This window comes from Amphiprion ocellaris, chromosome 3 (genome assembly GCF_022539595.1).
Source record: "Amphiprion ocellaris isolate individual 3 ecotype Okinawa chromosome 3, ASM2253959v1, whole genome shotgun sequence".
Taxonomy (NCBI): Eukaryota; Metazoa; Chordata; class Actinopteri; family Pomacentridae; genus Amphiprion; species Amphiprion ocellaris.
Window position 1 is genome coordinate 11,025,358 of NC_072768.1, and position 16,428 is coordinate 11,041,785.

General features: G+C 38.3%; 2 protein-coding genes across 8 annotated transcripts in view; one reads left to right on the top strand and one right to left on the bottom strand.

Annotated features, from left to right (window-relative positions):
- The window catches only part of fkbp16 (FKBP prolyl isomerase 16), a 65,707-nt gene that overhangs the window by 33,865 nt on the left and 15,414 nt on the right, over positions 1-16,428 (top strand). For 5 of the 6 annotated variants that reach the window (XM_055009369.1, XM_055009371.1, XM_055009372.1 and 2 more), the window contains one exon: positions 31-11,995. In XM_055009369.1, the coding sequence (XP_054865344.1) occupies positions 31-117 (87 nt within the window). In that variant the 3' untranslated portion in view covers positions 118-11,995. The remainder of the gene's footprint in view (positions 1-30; positions 11,996-16,428) is intronic. The other variant, XM_055009370.1, reaches the window with a different exon arrangement.
- zgc:162879 (ras and EF-hand domain-containing protein) lies at positions 380-14,197 on the bottom strand. Of its 2 annotated transcripts, XM_055009367.1 has the most exons (17): positions 13,763-14,197; positions 11,797-11,949; positions 8,906-8,996; positions 8,460-8,555; positions 6,014-6,091; positions 5,820-5,935; positions 5,132-5,200; positions 4,350-4,431; positions 4,155-4,225; positions 3,865-4,051; positions 3,664-3,765; positions 2,077-2,221; positions 1,895-1,976; positions 1,665-1,779; positions 1,452-1,565; positions 1,266-1,342; positions 380-1,177 (listed from the first exon to the last, which is right to left on the bottom strand). In XM_055009367.1, exons 1-17 carry the CDS (start codon positions 14,065-14,067, stop codon positions 1,075-1,077), a joined length of 1,986 nt encoding a protein of 661 aa, XP_054865342.1. In that variant the 5' UTR covers positions 14,068-14,197; the 3' UTR covers positions 380-1,074. The 2 variants fall into 2 exon arrangements, with proteins under 2 accessions (XP_054865342.1, XP_035797458.2); XM_035941565.2 differs by lacking the exons at positions 11,797-11,949; positions 13,763-14,197 and adding an exon at positions 9,101-9,236.

The following is a 16,428-nucleotide window of genomic DNA, read 5'->3' on the forward strand; positions in this document are numbered from 1 at the left end:
CTAGACCTTGTGTCTTTGATGTGGTTTTAGGGAATTTCCTGGAAGTTCATACTCGGAGCTCTGGTGGTGGCCTTGGGCAGTTTAGTGACGTCAGTGATTCTGACTGCAAGAAACTGAAATCCTCTGCAGGAAGCACTTTGGAAACCATCACCATGAGCAGGAGCAGAGTTCAGTCTCCAGTCCTCTATAGTCAGCTCATTTAAAAAGAGTTTTCTACTGCGAGTGCAAAGCAGCAGCACTGGAGCCTGAACTTGCATTTATTCAACTTTCATGCAGTACAAAAAGATTTCACTGAAAGTTGAAGAGTTGAATCGAGTGAATTCTTAATACCAACAGAGAATTCCACTGATCGATAACACAGAAGTGTCTAACAGACGTCTTTCCAGTTCAATCTGTTTTATTTGGAAAAGGGGTTACATTTCTTTTTGTCATAAAAAACCTGCCTTGGAACAGGTCACAGATGCTCAAAAAAAAAAAAAAAACTAAACCCAGTGGACATGGAAGTTTTGGAAAGACTATCCAAATAATTAATCAAAAAGTAACTTAAGTTAATGAATAACACTGTAAACATCACAAATGTGAAATATTTGATCAGTGCTCCCTTTAGAGGTTTAAACTGCAAAGCAATATTGCTTCCACTGATGCTTATAGTAAAAAAAAAAATTAAAATGTGAGCTGTCCTTTTGTCTGTTTTTCAAAAATAAAAAAATAACACCACAGTCAAAGAAATATGGTCTCAAAGGAAATGAAAGTGCATTAACCTGGTATAACCATTAAAATGTTTAGATAGAATCTCAGTTTAGGCATGAATGTTCCTTATTTATTTAGTTCATAAAATTACTAGCAAATAAATACAAAATTTTAGAAAAATATAAGCTTGATTATATTACATGTATATTTGTACGCGTGCAATTTTCCAACAACAGCAACCTTCAGCTTGATCAGAGATTTAACATCTATGAAACTTCATGGGTGAAATATACCAAAGTTAAAATATCAAGAAAGTGTCCTTGCAGAAGAAATGGGATTCTTCATCACAAAATAAAAATGGCACGGTGTCCTTCATTGCTCCGTCTACAGTCCACAGCAGCTGTTAAGAGTCTTCTTTGGGTTGTTTTGACTGAGTCTGACCTGAGAATCTGATTGCCGTCTCAGTTTGACATTTTTCTTTACTTCTCTGAGGAAAAGTAAAAAAATAAACGCAAGGTGTTACAGTTTGCGAAGGAAAAAACATTTCAACTTAAACTCTCTGCCTGGCCTCCTACCTTGCTAGGTGAAGCACAGCCTCCACGACGTTGGTTCCCTCTTTGGCACTGGTTTCGCAGAACAAGGCACCGTACGCCTGCAAGCAAAGCAGCAACATCCCTGACTGCAGTTAGTTTACGGAGACGCCTTGGAGGCCTGGCATCTGTATAAACATTTTTCCACCAGGTGGAATGAAACTTACTCACCTTGGCCAACTTTTCCCCGTGCAAACTGCTCACACAACTTCCCTCTGGAAGCTGCTCTCGGAGGTCCACCTTGTTTCCAATAACACACATGGGGATTTTTTCGTCTGTTGAATCCTTCACGAAAACAAAGGACACCGTAAATTATTTTCCTACTTTTTATGGAGGTGATTCTTTGTCATTCATGCAACATTTGATGAGCATCATTGCCGCTACCTGAATCTGATCCACCCACGCTCTGACGTTAAGGAAGCTGCTTTCTGAAGAAACATCATAGAGCAGCAGGATTCCATGAGCTTTCCGGAAATAGGACCTGGCAATGCTACGGAACCTAAAATAAAAAGAAAAACTATCATTTTAGTATAGTGTTTACACAGTTAGGACACCACTTTTCTTGCTGCTCCTTTGTTAAACAGCATGAAACGTCCCAACAAGAAGCACCGTACCTCTCCTGCCCAGCTGTGTCCCATATCTGCAGACACGTCTTCTCTCCATCCACCAGCATCCTCTTTATTTGGAAATCAACGCCTGGGAACAAGAGAAAGCAGATTTGAATGTCTGTTAAATGTCTGAGATCAAGAATGCGTCAGCGTTACATTGAAAGTGATGTGTTGACTGTGGCACCAACCCAGCGTTGTCTGAATATCTCCTCTGAACTCGTTGAGTGTCAGCCTCAGCAGGAAGCTCGACTTTCCAGCTCCGGCGTCTCCAGCTAAAACCAGACGATACATCGGTGCAGGTTCCTCCGTTTCTGCCAAGTCTGCTTCTAATGGCTGCATGAACAGAACACAGAAATAAAAATTATAAGCTTATCCAATTTTGACCATGAGAAGGGAATTGAAAGCTACTAGAATAACTTTTGTCATCGAAAGATTAGGTTCCTAAACAAAACAAATGGGGTTGAGAATATAAAGATGTGGTTATATAAAAATATTGTTTATACAGCATTTCAGCAACAACATTTCAGTGTAATAAGTAGATACTTTGGACTGACAGTGAATTGAAAAACAATTATTTGTGCTTTTGACACCTCGCCACCAGCAGCAGCTAGCAGATCTGCCTCACTGTACTTAACTCCTTGACGCCTATTGTCACAAATTCGCAACATACCACTTTCATTCAGATTGCAGCCGAGATAGCGTATCCATTCTCCCACTGCTGGTTTGTGCTTATTCAATACGTACCTCGGAACCTCTTACAAGCACTGGTTTCTCGTAGGACTGGTTGGTGTAGGACCTAATCATTATGTATCTGTTATTATTATTATATATCTGTTCTATGTGTAATAGACAGAGTAACAATCTCCACTTATTTAGCATCAGCTGGAAAGCAAAAACACGCAAAAGCTTTTTTTATTTAATTGTAAATAAATTCAGGCATCAAGGGGGTAAGCATTGTAGTGATTTGATAGAACATATTCCCAATGACAATGTGCTGATGTTAAGCAGGTGATTTAGCACTGGGAAAAGTTAAGCGATCACTAAAGTTATTACAATTCATCCTGATGGGAACATGAATGTCTGTTTCAAATGTTACTATGATTCATCCATTTAAGGACTGAAGAGATGGAGCAACTGACTTGTACATTACTTGTACGTTTGTCAGTGAACACCTATAACTAGACCTACCACCTCGTAATTGTTGGTCTCCACCAACCAGTCAAGCAGCAGTTTACATCCATGTCTCTGCATTGTCCAGTAAATCCACTAAACCCTGCGACATGCTGTTGAAACCAAGTGCTGATGAATCAAAGTATGATAAATGGCTGATTCATACAAAATGCAAAAGAAATTTAATGACAATGTCATTACTTGATCATTTTATCCTAGTAGACATTAGTGTGAAATTTTGTCATAGTTTGCTCAGGAATTCTTGAGTCGTGGCCAAAAACCTGTTTTGTGAGGTCATACTGACTTTACCTAAACCACCGTTTGTGAATCTCTGTTATTTGAAAAGTTAGTGGTGAAGAAAAATGAATAGCAGAAGAATCCTGGATGAATCCATGTTAATATTAGTACAGAATTTATCTAGAGTTTTAAACTGTTTGACTTTAAGTTCTGCTCTCCTGCCTGATTCCTTCATGCTGCATGAAAGTAGAGCTTATCTATTAGTACTTTAGTTCTACCCTGGTGGTCTAACTATCCTATGTTCCGTAAATCACCGTATAAGTGCTTACTACAAAGGTATTATGCAGTAAAATACTGATCCAGTTCACCTTTGTGGAGAAGGCAGACAACCGTCTTCGTAGGGATGAAGCAATGGAGTTCGTCCTGCTAGGAGTCACTGACACTGCAGCTTCAGATTTCACCTCTGATATCTGGAACAGATAACAAAAATGCTAATTTTAAGTGAAAGAGAGCACAGCAGGGTATTGGCAGCGTCTGACCCGCTCATCAACCCCTGTGTTCTCTCTGACCTCCACATCAGATGGGACATATGAGTAGCTGCGGTGCACAGTTTCCGTCGAGCTCCTGCTGTCATCACTGTCATAATCGCTGCCTGAGATCTCGGCCGTTTCCATCGGCAAGGAAACTCCACTGTCCAGGTACTTATCAGCCCAGGTGGTCACATGAGAGTAGGTTTTGCTGGGATCCTGCTCCAAGCTGCACCCAAGCATCGACACATGCACTTAAGGCTTTAGCTGTGACAATTTCATTCACAGAGATCAAACCGCAGAGTCACAGAGGTGTGTAAGAAACTATGTACCTGCCATGGTTGAGTGTGCTCTGTCGGAGGGGTTTCATCCTTCGAGCTGGGATTTCATTTTGGGGAGACAGCTGTTGAACAGATTAGAAATGCCAGGGAGGAAACTTTATTTCTTTGCTCCTAAACTAGTGAAAACTGTTAGCCTTTATCTGACGTAGAGTCAGGAAATATGAAACTAGCAAAGAAGAGACTTACCCTCCTTTTACCTGCGACCACCTCATTGGCCAGTGCTGAGCGCAGCCCATCGTTACTGTCATACAGCTTTTTATTCATCTCCCTAATGATGCGTTTAAGGAATTACATGACAGAATCAGATACATGTAGATTTATTTACAAACATACACCTGTGGAAACGAGTGCCGTTTTACAGTTCAAGGGCTGATTTTTATGTGGTTCAACTTAAACTGGATGGTATTTACAGACTGGACAATAAAGAGTAAGAAAGAATTTGCATAGACAGGACTAACAGAAGTGTCAAGGAACGTATTATGAGTCAATATTTGTCTTCAATTGGTTTGATCAAATCCCTAAATCAATTCATTCTCTGATGTTAAACTGCACAGTTCAAATCACCTTGTTTAGACCTTGATCATTTTTTAAGAATGTGGTAAGAAGAGGCATAGACGCAGCGTTACATACTGTTTTTAATCTTGCCAGTCTCTTGTGGTCTAGATTATAGATTGTTGAAGACCCTTTGCAAACCTTTAAACTGCAAAAATTTGCCTATCGTTCTAAGACACGCTTAACCAGCAGATGCTTTGTAAAAGTAATATGTAGAAATATTCATAGCATTCATAATACAGGACAGCATCAGAAAAGCCTGCTTTGCTGTGGTTATTAATGTATAGCACTTTTTGGATTATACCTTCTCCTACATGTATAATAAAATGTAGTACAAATGTGTTTTAGTATACGCTACATTGTTAATTTAAAAAGGCCCATAGTAGACAACATTATCAACTGAAAAACAGACTCACTGGAGGATCTGAATCTGACTGGAGTACGACTGGTATTCCATCACCATCCTCTTCAGGTCCTCTGTTTCTCTGTGAAAACATAAACTCTCATTGTGTTGGATCACATTTCTTGTACGTCACACATGAGCTGAGCTTAAGGTTGTATGTATTTAGTATTAAGCATGATCACGGCTTCCCACAAACATCGTCAAATGAGATGTTCTATGCACTTCATAGAACACTCTGCACACAAAGCAGCTCATAGATAAAAGCTCTTGGTTTCAACTTCAGTAAATCTGATGTCAGAACATTTTTTTTTCACTTTTCATGGAATTTTTGGTCACATACTTCTGCAGTAAATGAGTGAAGAGACTGTCACCAAACTAGCATATACTGAAGCCTGCATGTGAAGCGTTTAGGGAACATAAGTCATTTTTAGTGTCTACAAGTTCAGCAAGTGAGGTGCTCTGGGTACAGTTTTATTTATATTTAGCCTCTAGGAGATTTGTAAAGATTTATACTTTAGCTGGAATGAATCACAACATGGAAGTGAAAGCAGTGCTCCATTAATTCAAATGTGAAAAAAAAAAGCAATCCAAATATTTTGTCTGTAATGGTGATATCAATATTGATCACAATAACTGTGGTTATCAGTTTGGTGATGACTGTGCAGCCCCTAGCTGAGCTGGGCTTAAACACAGGGCTTTACCTCTCATGTTGAGCTTTCTGATCTGCATACATGTTCTTCAGTTTGTCCAGCTCTGAGTGCAGGATGGCGGTGTTTGTCTGGGCCTGCAGGAGAGAGCCTCGCAGCTGCTCGTTTTCCTGTCAGGAGAGTCGGTCAGTAACAAACCAATACAACATGCATGTGATTTGTTCGACTGAGCTTCCAGCATGACTTACCTGTGAGAGATTACTGACTTGTCTGTTTAGTGTCATCACCTCCTCCTTTGTCTGGTTTAGCTGAGACTCCTCTCGGCTCTTGACAATAAACATTAGCACCTAGTTAAACAGGTTATGTTGCTGATGACAAATGTGTTTTAAAAAGAGCAAGCATGGAAAACCACAGTCAGAGCTTCGAAATTACCTCAAACCCATCTTAAGCATTGGTGTTGTGTAATCTCTTGGAATTTTACAAGTCAGCATATACACAACATACCAATATACTGGCATTAAGTTAACAGTGGCACATATTGTGTACTGGATCAGCTGATTTAGATTTAGTCAGGCTTTTATGTCCACCGTCACCATCTACAGGACAAGGAAAGCAAGTGCTTCCACAATTTGTCCCAAGTGGAGACATTCAGCACTATGGTACTTTTCTTTAATTGCTCTCTTTTACAATATGTGTGTGAGGAATCATATGTAACATTTGAAAACAGCAAAATTTAACAAAGTATTTAACTGCAGTATGCCTTCTACTCAATACAAGATTACAATTGCATCTTTCAACTCTAGATTCTCAAGTATACATTTTTCTACTGGTAGAAATGCTCTAATTGAGTGTTGTGGTGTACTGCAGATCTTCTCAGGTATTGATAATGTACAGTCCAGCATCAGATTTCTATTGATCTATAGATACCACTGAAGCACAACACAGATGAAACAGGATTCTCTGTGTATCTTCCAGTAAAATGTAAGTGAAAGATGTGATTCTCAGCACGAGGACAGTGAATTTTTGGGTACAAAAAAGGGTCTGGAGGACACGGCGTAACTCACATCCTTTTATTGTGCAAACGGAGTAATGTTTCAACATTACTGGTTATTCATCAGTAACTGCACAACATGGACGAGTCTTATCAATGTGTAGAATTTGTTAATTATACATCTGGAAGTTATTGCGTTTGCATTGTTTTGTTTACTCATTGATGTAGAGTAGCAATGTTAATGAATATAGGAGGTAACTGCCATGAAATCAAATGATGTTTGTGACATTAAGTATTGATATCAATTTCTGCAAGCAGCTTAACTGTGAACATGGCTTTCCAAGAGGTGTGACAGAGCCTTTCTTTAACCTGTTGGTCACGATAAACAATCATTACATGCATTGGAAACTGCGTGAGCTTGTTGATTTTAATCCATGCATGCTGTCTATGCAGCCACCATGACTAACCGTAACACCAACCTTTAAATATTTTACAAGAAATGCGCACTAGTGTACATGTAATACATGCAGATGTCCTGTTGCATTGCTGTAACCTCATAAGCTTTCCATGCAGGTGACTGTGACAATGATGCCTGTTTAAAAATATATATATATATAAAAAAAAAAATTCTTTCTGTCAGTTTTCAGATTTGTTGAAACACAAAATCCTCCCACGCAAAAAGCAGCCGTTAAAAATAAAAATGCTGCAGTGAAAATCACTTGTACCATGGCAGAAAAGCAGGCTGGACAGGAAACAGCATGTGGCTGCTTTGCAAGCTTGGGAGCTAGAATGGCTCATGGGCAAACAAAGAAGTGGTCTTTCAAGCTGGCTATGCACCAGACTGTCTTGTGATTTTGCAGGTCAAACTTCAATCAGACTTAATTTTGGCCAGAACTAATGAGGCAGGCTCTATTCACAACCAGAGGAACAGATCTTGAACTGTTCCTAATTTAAATTGATGTGGCCTGCATCTCTGACTGACTGCACTTTAAAGCCCTAGTCAAACAGTTTGTCTTCTGTACATACACATCTAACGGTGCATCAATACAAGCTGTGTTGTGATTATTATAATAAAAAACATAGTATGCTTAAAGCAGCACTAGCCTTCAAAACACAGATCACATCCATGGCCAGTTGGCATATTCATCTCTCTCTCAATCTTACTTTCCCTCTGAATTGTCACATTTCTTTCCTCCGTTTCCAAGGTCATTTGCCACGGAGTTTTTCTATGTACTTTTATCCAGCCAGCAAATAACCACCACAACCGTCTCGTACAGATAAACACCACTGTGTCTTTTTAGTTTACCATTTTTCTGCAAGAATGGAGAAGCAAAATGTGATCACAAGGGGTCACTGGAGATATGTTTAGGTGCATTCTGTTGCCTTGAGTGAACTGTCTTCTTTCTCAGCTTGATCTTAACATATTGTGGATATTTTTTGCATTAAATGCAGCTTGTGGATGCTGGATATTAGGCGTAACAGGAGTTTATATGTTCTTTGCTTAAAATGTGAGAAATCTGAAAACACTTCATCTTTTGGTCTGGCTCATCATGCTTTTCGAGAAATTAAACCATAGCTATACATACAAGAGCTCTCTTTCAGGTACAGTGGCTGTCTTCACTTTTTCATGCAAAAAAACCCCCAAAACAAAACAAACATGTTTTCCATGGGAGAACAAATGTGTGTTGTCTGTGGAAACCTACTTTCAGCAGTCTGTCCACTGTGGCATGCAGGTCTGCAACCTTGTTCTCATGCTTTCTCTGCATGGTAGCCATAATTCCTTCCATTTTCTTCCGCTCCTACAAACGTGAAACCAAAGCAGTTAGAGGTGCAGACTGGCCCAGGCCTTCAAGAGGGGCTTTCATCTGACTTTACAGAGGCTCTTTGTGAAGAGACGTGTAACCTGCTGCTGTGTGCTGCACCAAGAACATGCAGGTAGCTCAAAGAAAATACTGAAGAATGCGTGCAAACTTTTCTCTTCAGTGTGACAGTAAAATGTGTTTCTCTGAACTGTTCATTGTTTAAATATGTCTGTTTCATTGTGGATAAATCATCTAGTCTCTCACATTTAATGTCGAATTTGTCCTAAATGTCAGACTGAATCACAGGAACAACTGTTCACTGTAAACATAGCAGGTATCCCACTCACCTCGTCTCTCACTCTTTCCTCTGTTACAGCAAGTTGTTGTTGTAAATCGTCCTCCAGCTCTGTCAGCTGACTGCTGATTGACTCCTCGGCTCTGTTTGAACAGAAAAGTGTGTTCACATTTTCAGCTGGCAGCGTCACAACTGCTCAATCAAAGTCCGAAAGATTAACACTACAAAAGTATAGAAGTGCATTTACCTGCTATCCATGTGTCAAGTCTACCTGACTGATATGACTTCAAACATGCTGTAGATGTGACTGTTCTGCTGCGATCCAACAACACATGAACCAACCAGAGTCGAGGGAGGGGCAGACTTTGAAAGGTAGATTTCACAGGTGTGTTGATCTTTTAAAGTGGCATTTCTTAATTACATCCCACTGACATTTGTTTTAGTTTTTTGCAAGTTTTGTGTACAAAACTTAAAAAGACTATTTACTGCAGCACAGTGAAAACACAGACAGGAATCCCCAGAGTATAAAAAGTGTTAAATAAAATGGGCAGGGCAGCACATTTAAGTCTTCCTACTTCCTTGAAGAGAGCATGTCCCCTTCCTCATGCCATGCACTTACTGAACCACAGAAGGAGCTTAGACGCTAATAGAAAGCTCAGACATGCAGTCTGATTAAAGGTACTATGTGAGGGATCAGTTACAGATTTAAAAGGAAATTATTATCTTCCTTAAGCCTCTAAGATACAAACTGCACAATATGTGTTCAGCCTGAATATCAGTTACCACTGTGACCAGCACTAAAGGGATATTACAGTCAAGTATCCTCTTACTGCTGCGAAGTTCACAGGAATGACTCAAGGATAACATAGCTGTATGCAAAGTTTTTTGAAAGAATTAAACAAAAAAAATTTATTAAGATTTGTAAAAATTCTTCTATCCTTACAATGGCACACAACAAGCATGGGCTTCTCGAAGCAGCTGCCTGAGGATCTGAAAACAAAGCGACACTGATGTCTACAAAGCAGTGGAAGGCCACAAAAGATATCAAAGTGCTTCAGACTAGCAATTTCCACTGTACTGTAATTATGAAATGGCAGTTTATGAGAACTGTGGATGTCATGACAAAATCAGACCAGGAAGACCAAGAAAACCTCAGACTGTATGTATGCTGGGCAGAAAGGCGACAGAAAGAAACCAGTATAACTGCAAAGAAGCTGCAGGAAAGGTTTAGCTACATGGGAGTGGTGCTTTACTGCTCCACTGTGCATGAAAAGAGTCTTTAGATGAAATCTCACCTGAGATCTCCTCACAAAAGTCAACACGTGAACTACACACAGCAACGTGTGGAGTCTGCAACAAGTGCCTTAGACTGCAAAAAAAAAAGAGCTCTTTGGCCAAAATCGTCAGTTAAGTTTGGGAGGAGGGGGAGGAGCAGTATTTGATGAAATCTGCGAGCTGTTAAGTGGGTAAAAATAATCTGTGTTGTGGTTGTGTGGCAGCCAGTGGCACAGGAAACACTGAGCAGATGGATAGATACCACTAGCAAATTCTGGACACATGTTGCACAGTCATTCAAGAAACTGAACTTGAAAAGACGCTGGCTTTCTACAACAGGCCAATGATCCAAAGCAAGCCTCAAAATCCACCACAAATTATATTAAGTAATGCAAGCTGAAGCTTCTGGAAAGATCCTCACAGTCTGCTGACTTAAACATCGAGATTGAAGAACTGTGGGTAGATCTTAAACATGTTGCGCCTGTAAGATAGCCAAAAAACATCTCAGCACTTGAAGTGATCTACTGGGAAGAGTAGGAAAAATTCAGACAGACTCTTAGCCGGACTCAAAAAGTGCTTGCAAGTTGTGTTATCTGCCACAAACAAGAGGAAGGCGGTATCAACATTGTTGAGTAAACTGGCATCATTTGGGATTGTATTTCTACCACTTCAAACACACAATTTGACACTCAAGACAAAGAGCAACAACCTCTTGGGCACACGGTTGATGCTGATGTATGAGCGACATCCAATTACAAATCCCAGAAGTGTCTTTATTTTGTCTATTTGAGTATAATGACTGATGACAGATGGCATAGTAAACCACAGCAACACCAAAGGAGCTCAGCGGCAGTTGCATTAATCTGTTTTTTGATATCAATTTGTGCCTGAATCACTAAGAATGGCAAATAAAATCTGCTTGTGGAGTTCATTTTGGGAAGCGTTCATTGTACATTACCCATTAATAACCACTGAAGCTACTTTAGCCAAAAAGTTGAGAAACTTACTGAAGATTTCCCCACGCATACTGACAAAATCCGTAATGACTGGTTATATTTTTTCAGAAGTTTGGTCAAGACAAAAACAACAAAGGAGAGCAAAACCTGAATTTCCACTTGAAGCCGGACTCCAAGGAAATGCTGCTGCTCCATGTGTGCTGGATGTGCAATCGGGCAAGTCAGCTCTGTATCAATATTGTTTTTCAAGCCAAAAAAGAAAATCAATGAATGCAGCTTTCAGTCAAGCACTTTATTTACTCCAGAAGGCACTGGGTTTTGATTTATTCATGCTCCCCGTGGTTTACATCCACAAGAGGGCAGCAGGTCACTGCTGGATTCAGTCAAAACAAGGTTTAGTTTCAGTCAGGGAGATCAGGATTATAATTTTTTTTTAATTGGAAAGTTGAGGACTCAATTTTCAATGAGCGGATTTTGTGTCACTAGTGAATGTCATCACTTCTCAACACACTGTAGCCACAGAAACCCTGTGTCATCTTCATCATCATTTGCACTTTCGTAAGATGTGAAAATTGTGCCTTGCTGCTCACACAACTGGCTGCTACTTACATTCTATGTCTATATTATATTTTAATATTTCATTTTTACTTCCCTTTTACAGGTCAGTTGTTCTGAAGTCTACTGAACCCACACATGAAAAATTGCATCCTACCGCCTCAAACTGGTCTCCAGCTGTTCGCACTCCAGCCTGTTGTCCAGGCTTTGACTGGTCAGAGCGCGGATGATTTCTTCATACGGCTGCAGCAGAGTCATGTTTGCAGAGGAGTGAATGGCCTGGTAAAGATCAGCCAGCTGCTCCCTGAGACTATGGAGAGGAGAACGCACAGTTACAACCAGAAATCAACAGGCCAGTAGGTCACAGTACCATTTTCTTGTCTACTTCTCCTAAATACAGCTTTTTAGTGTCAAATCCTCCACTCATGTTGCCCTGAAAGGAGGCTGTTAAAGGTGGTAGTGTTATGATAGACAAAAAAACAATACATTTTCAGATGGATAAGGATCCATTGCGGTACAAATGGATGGTACAAAAACCCTTCTAGGTATATATAGTATGGATATGATTCATAAGGGGGTGTCTTGACATAAAGTGCTTGGCAGCGGATCCTTTGGGTCCTGACACTATGCTCAGTTAGACTGAAATCTGGGGAGCTATAATGCCAATCTGGTAGAGATAGTAAGCTGACATGTATTTCAATCAGTGGTTCACAGCTATTCATCATGCTTCTATTGCCATCCAAAGTTTTCAGTTGTTTTCTCATTTTCAACATGCTCTACGGTGTTACTAAATATAGATCCACTTGCAAAATGAATTGTTTACCAACTACAGATAACACACATAATTACAGAAATTGTCATTTTATTACATATATCTCAGTGAAACAAATACAGCCTTGTATAGCAGTCTTGTAATAAAGCTCACCATCATGAAGATACTAAAGAGATGCACTAATTCTTAATAGTGGTTTTGTAGGCTGCAATGAGAGGTGTTTTCCCTATATTATCGACCTGATTTGAATTAATAAAAATGTCTAAACAGCTTTAAGACTAATTTGACAAAAACAACAACAAAAATATTGACTAAATGTCCATTTTAAGGTCTGTCTCCTGGGTTTCTATTCGTTATAACAGAGTTGACCCAACCCCACTCAACAAGGAAGACCATAGTATGTGACTGAAAGCTCAGGAAAAAAAAACTTGGATGTGAAGCTTATTTATTGATTTTGTTTCTTGTATCAATACTGTTTTAATTACAGCTGTTCATGTCATTTGAAAAAGAAAAGCTACTTTTTAGTCTGGCATCTGCATGACTAATGTGTACGTTGGGATGGAGCCTTGATGCACTGATGTGTGTTTTGTGCGTCCGGCTAATGAGTCACCGGGACTGTTTGACACTCACAGAATTATGTAACAAATTTCTCTTAAGATTAATGAACACATATATATATATTTTTCAAAGAATTAACCCTCCTATTGTCTTCATTTACGAGCACCAAAAAATATTGTTTCCTTGTCTGAAAAAAATCCAAAAATTTAGCAAAAAAAATTCCCTGAATTTCTGAAAATTCGCAAAACCTTCAGGAAGAAAATTCCAATAATTCCTTAAAAGAAGTTTCTCTTAAAAATTTTATTAAAAAGAAATTTTTGTAAATATTTTCAAAAAATGAGTAAAAACCTGAAAATATCTAAAGTGATTTATTTATTTTATATATATATATATATATATATATATATATATATATATATATATATATATATATATATATATATAAAATTTTCTTTAAGAACATTCACAAAAAAAGATTTTTTTTGTGAATATTCTTAAAGAAACACTTCTTTTAACATTTTTTTCCCACCAAAAAATGTTCAAAAATTTCACAAAAATGTTGAAAGTGTGGACATCAGACATCAGTGAAAATGCTTTTTTTTTCCACATTTTGAAACTTGAAAACGGGTCAGTTTGTCCCACAGGACGAGGGTTAATTGAAGAAAAAACGCCAGGAGACATTTTTCCCCGGAGCGGCCGTTAATGTTAGCAAACAATTAGCTAACAACTAGCTAACATCCAGTAGCAGCAGTAGCTGTTCGCTCCTGGAGGTAACTTCAGGTCGACGCTTTACCTTTCTGAGAGGAGACAGTCTGCATCTATCCGGCTCACAAACTCTTCCCACGGACTGCCTGAGGTTTGGGAAGCCCCGGAGCCAAAAGAAGCCAAATTCAGAGTCTCGGAAACCTCCTGAAACCTGGACACAAACTTGTCAAAGTCGATGTATCCTTGCTCGTGAGCGTCGAATTTGCCGAACAGAGTTTGGATCTCGGTTTCGGGGACTCCGAGCTCCCGGCAGACCACCGTGAAGTCCTCGTACTCGATCGTCCCGGACTTGTTCACATCACAAGCAGAGAAGAGCCTCCGGAGTTCATCCATAGCTACGAATAAAAATAAATCATATCGTATAAAATGTTAAAAATCCAAAAGCCCCGGCTCCTCTCCTGGACTGACCGCAGCTGTGTAAAATAACAGCCTCTATCAGAGCCTCAATTTGCGGACTCACAAAGGTGCCGGAGCGGATTGGTCCAGATCTCAAAGGAGGCGGGATATCAGCCAAAATCAGTGTGACGCTTCCTACCTGGAGCCACTGCAGCAGTCCAGGTGGGGTTTGCATGTGTGCAGGGAAGCTGTAATAGAAGTGCCAGTCTCTGTTTGCCTTTAAGGTGTGAGGGCTCTTATCAGGTTCACTCCTCTTTGTTCAGTTGGTTTCTGGCTCCACCCTGAGATATTAAAACTCCAGAAAATATTGGAAATCTACTAAAATCTCAACATCCAACTGGATAAAAAGCACGTGAAGAGGGCATGTTTTCTCTCTTCCAACATGCCCACCTGTGTTACTAAAATAAAATGTTTACCAACTATATATAGTATATATGTTTATGGAAAATGCAGGCTAAAAAAGTACGCCTTGTATCAAAGCTTACCTTTATGTAGGTAATAAACAGACGCACCCATTCAATTTCACAGTGTTTGTGGTTTAGAAAACTCTACATTGAGAGATGTTTATCATTATTTTTTTCACCCATTTTAGATTAAAAATAACCGTACAGCAGAGGGCATCTTTCTGCTACTAAAATAATGAGCCATTTAAAAAAAATTTTAAAATCCATTTTATCTGTATTTGAAAATTTAAGTGCTTTGATAAACAGCAGAAGTCTTGTTTTAAAGCATACGTTAATGTAGGTAATAAAGAGATGCATTTTTTTCAGTTTCACAGTTTTTGTGGTTTAGAGAACACTACATTGAGAGGTGTTTTTATTGTTTTATCCATCCAGTTTATATTAAATATATATATACAGCAGAGGGCATGTTTTAGCTACAAACAAAACCAAACCATTTTATTTTTTATTTATAGAATTAAAATGCTTTTAAATACAATAGAAGTTTTGTTTTAAAGCTTAGCTTAATGTAATTTAGAAAGTTTGGTGTTTGTGGATTAGAAAACACTATATTTACAGATGTTTCTATTATTTATTTATATATTCATTGATCAAATTTATTATTATTATTATTATTATTATTATTATTATTATTATTATTATTATTATTATTATTATTATTATTATTATTATTATTATTATTATTATTCAATAACGCTGCCTGAACAGCAGAGGACATGTTTTCGCTACTGAAATCATGAGCTATTATCCAAAGAACTAACTATGAGGGAACAATATGGCCTTGAACAGCAAGATTTTTATACATACCTGCAAACGAGACACTGCTTTGACACATTCAAGAAAGACACAGATATGGCCAATTTAGAGACTGGAATGATGGAAATACTCGTATCTGCATATAACTCCGAGGGTAACACTAAAACCATTTCCAAGATTTACAACTATTTCTCTCAGAGAAAACACAAGAATCTCTGTATATTAAGGAGAAATGGTTTAGTGAGAGTAATGAGGTTATCTTTCAGGATGACTGGTATGTTATTTGCCGAATACAATGGAAAACCACTAGTTCTACAAGCTGGAAGGAAGTCTGTTGGAAGAATCTTGTATGTTTTTTCATAACCCCTCAATAAAAGCGGCACTACGCCACTAATTCCGAGTGCTGGAGAAGGTGCGAAACCGATAATGCAAATCACTACCACATATTTTGGTCCTGCCCAGCGCTGGCCTCTTACCGAAAAAGTGTCTATCAGGTTATACAGGAGGTTCTTCAAACCACTTCCCCTTTTAGATTCGATATTCTATACTTGGGCAACCTTCCACAAGAGATAGATGCTAAAGACACGAAGCTTGTGGCAGCAAGCAAGAAGGCCATAACCTGTAAATGGCTGCAACAACAGGCTCCCTTGATTGATGATTGGATTGATATTATTTAAGACATACGCAAAATGGAAAGATATGTATGACATATTATCTCAAACTTCGCCAAGACGTTTTTGCCAGTGTATGGTTTAACCCTGTAAGACCCAAATATGGAAAAACAAAACAACACACAAACAAAATAATAATAATAATAATAATAATAATAATAATAATAATAATAATAATCATATATATATATGTATATATATATGTATATATATATATATATATATATATATATATATATATATATATATATATATATATATATATATATATATATATATATATATAAAAATAAATCCGAAATACTAAAAAAATGAGCAAAAAAAGAGATAAAATTTTTGGGTAAAATATGTCTAAAAATATATAAAACATATGCTTGCTAATATTTTTTATATTTGGGTTTTTATACATA

Bases quoted from the DNA above. Each gene is read 5' to 3' on its own strand.
- zgc:162879 (XM_055009367.1), bottom strand. From the start codon at position 14,067: ATGGATGAACTCCGGAGGCTCTTCTCTGCTTGTGATGTGAACAAGTCC. The intron at 4,052-4,154 runs GTACATAGTTTC...GCTTGGGTGCAG, and splicing joins AGCACACTCAACCATGGCAG to CTTGGAGCAGGATCCCAGCA. The intron at 1,566-1,664 runs GTAGCGGCAATG...GTTTTCGTGAAG, and splicing joins CGTGGGTGGATCAGATTCAG to GATTCAACAGACGAAAAAAT.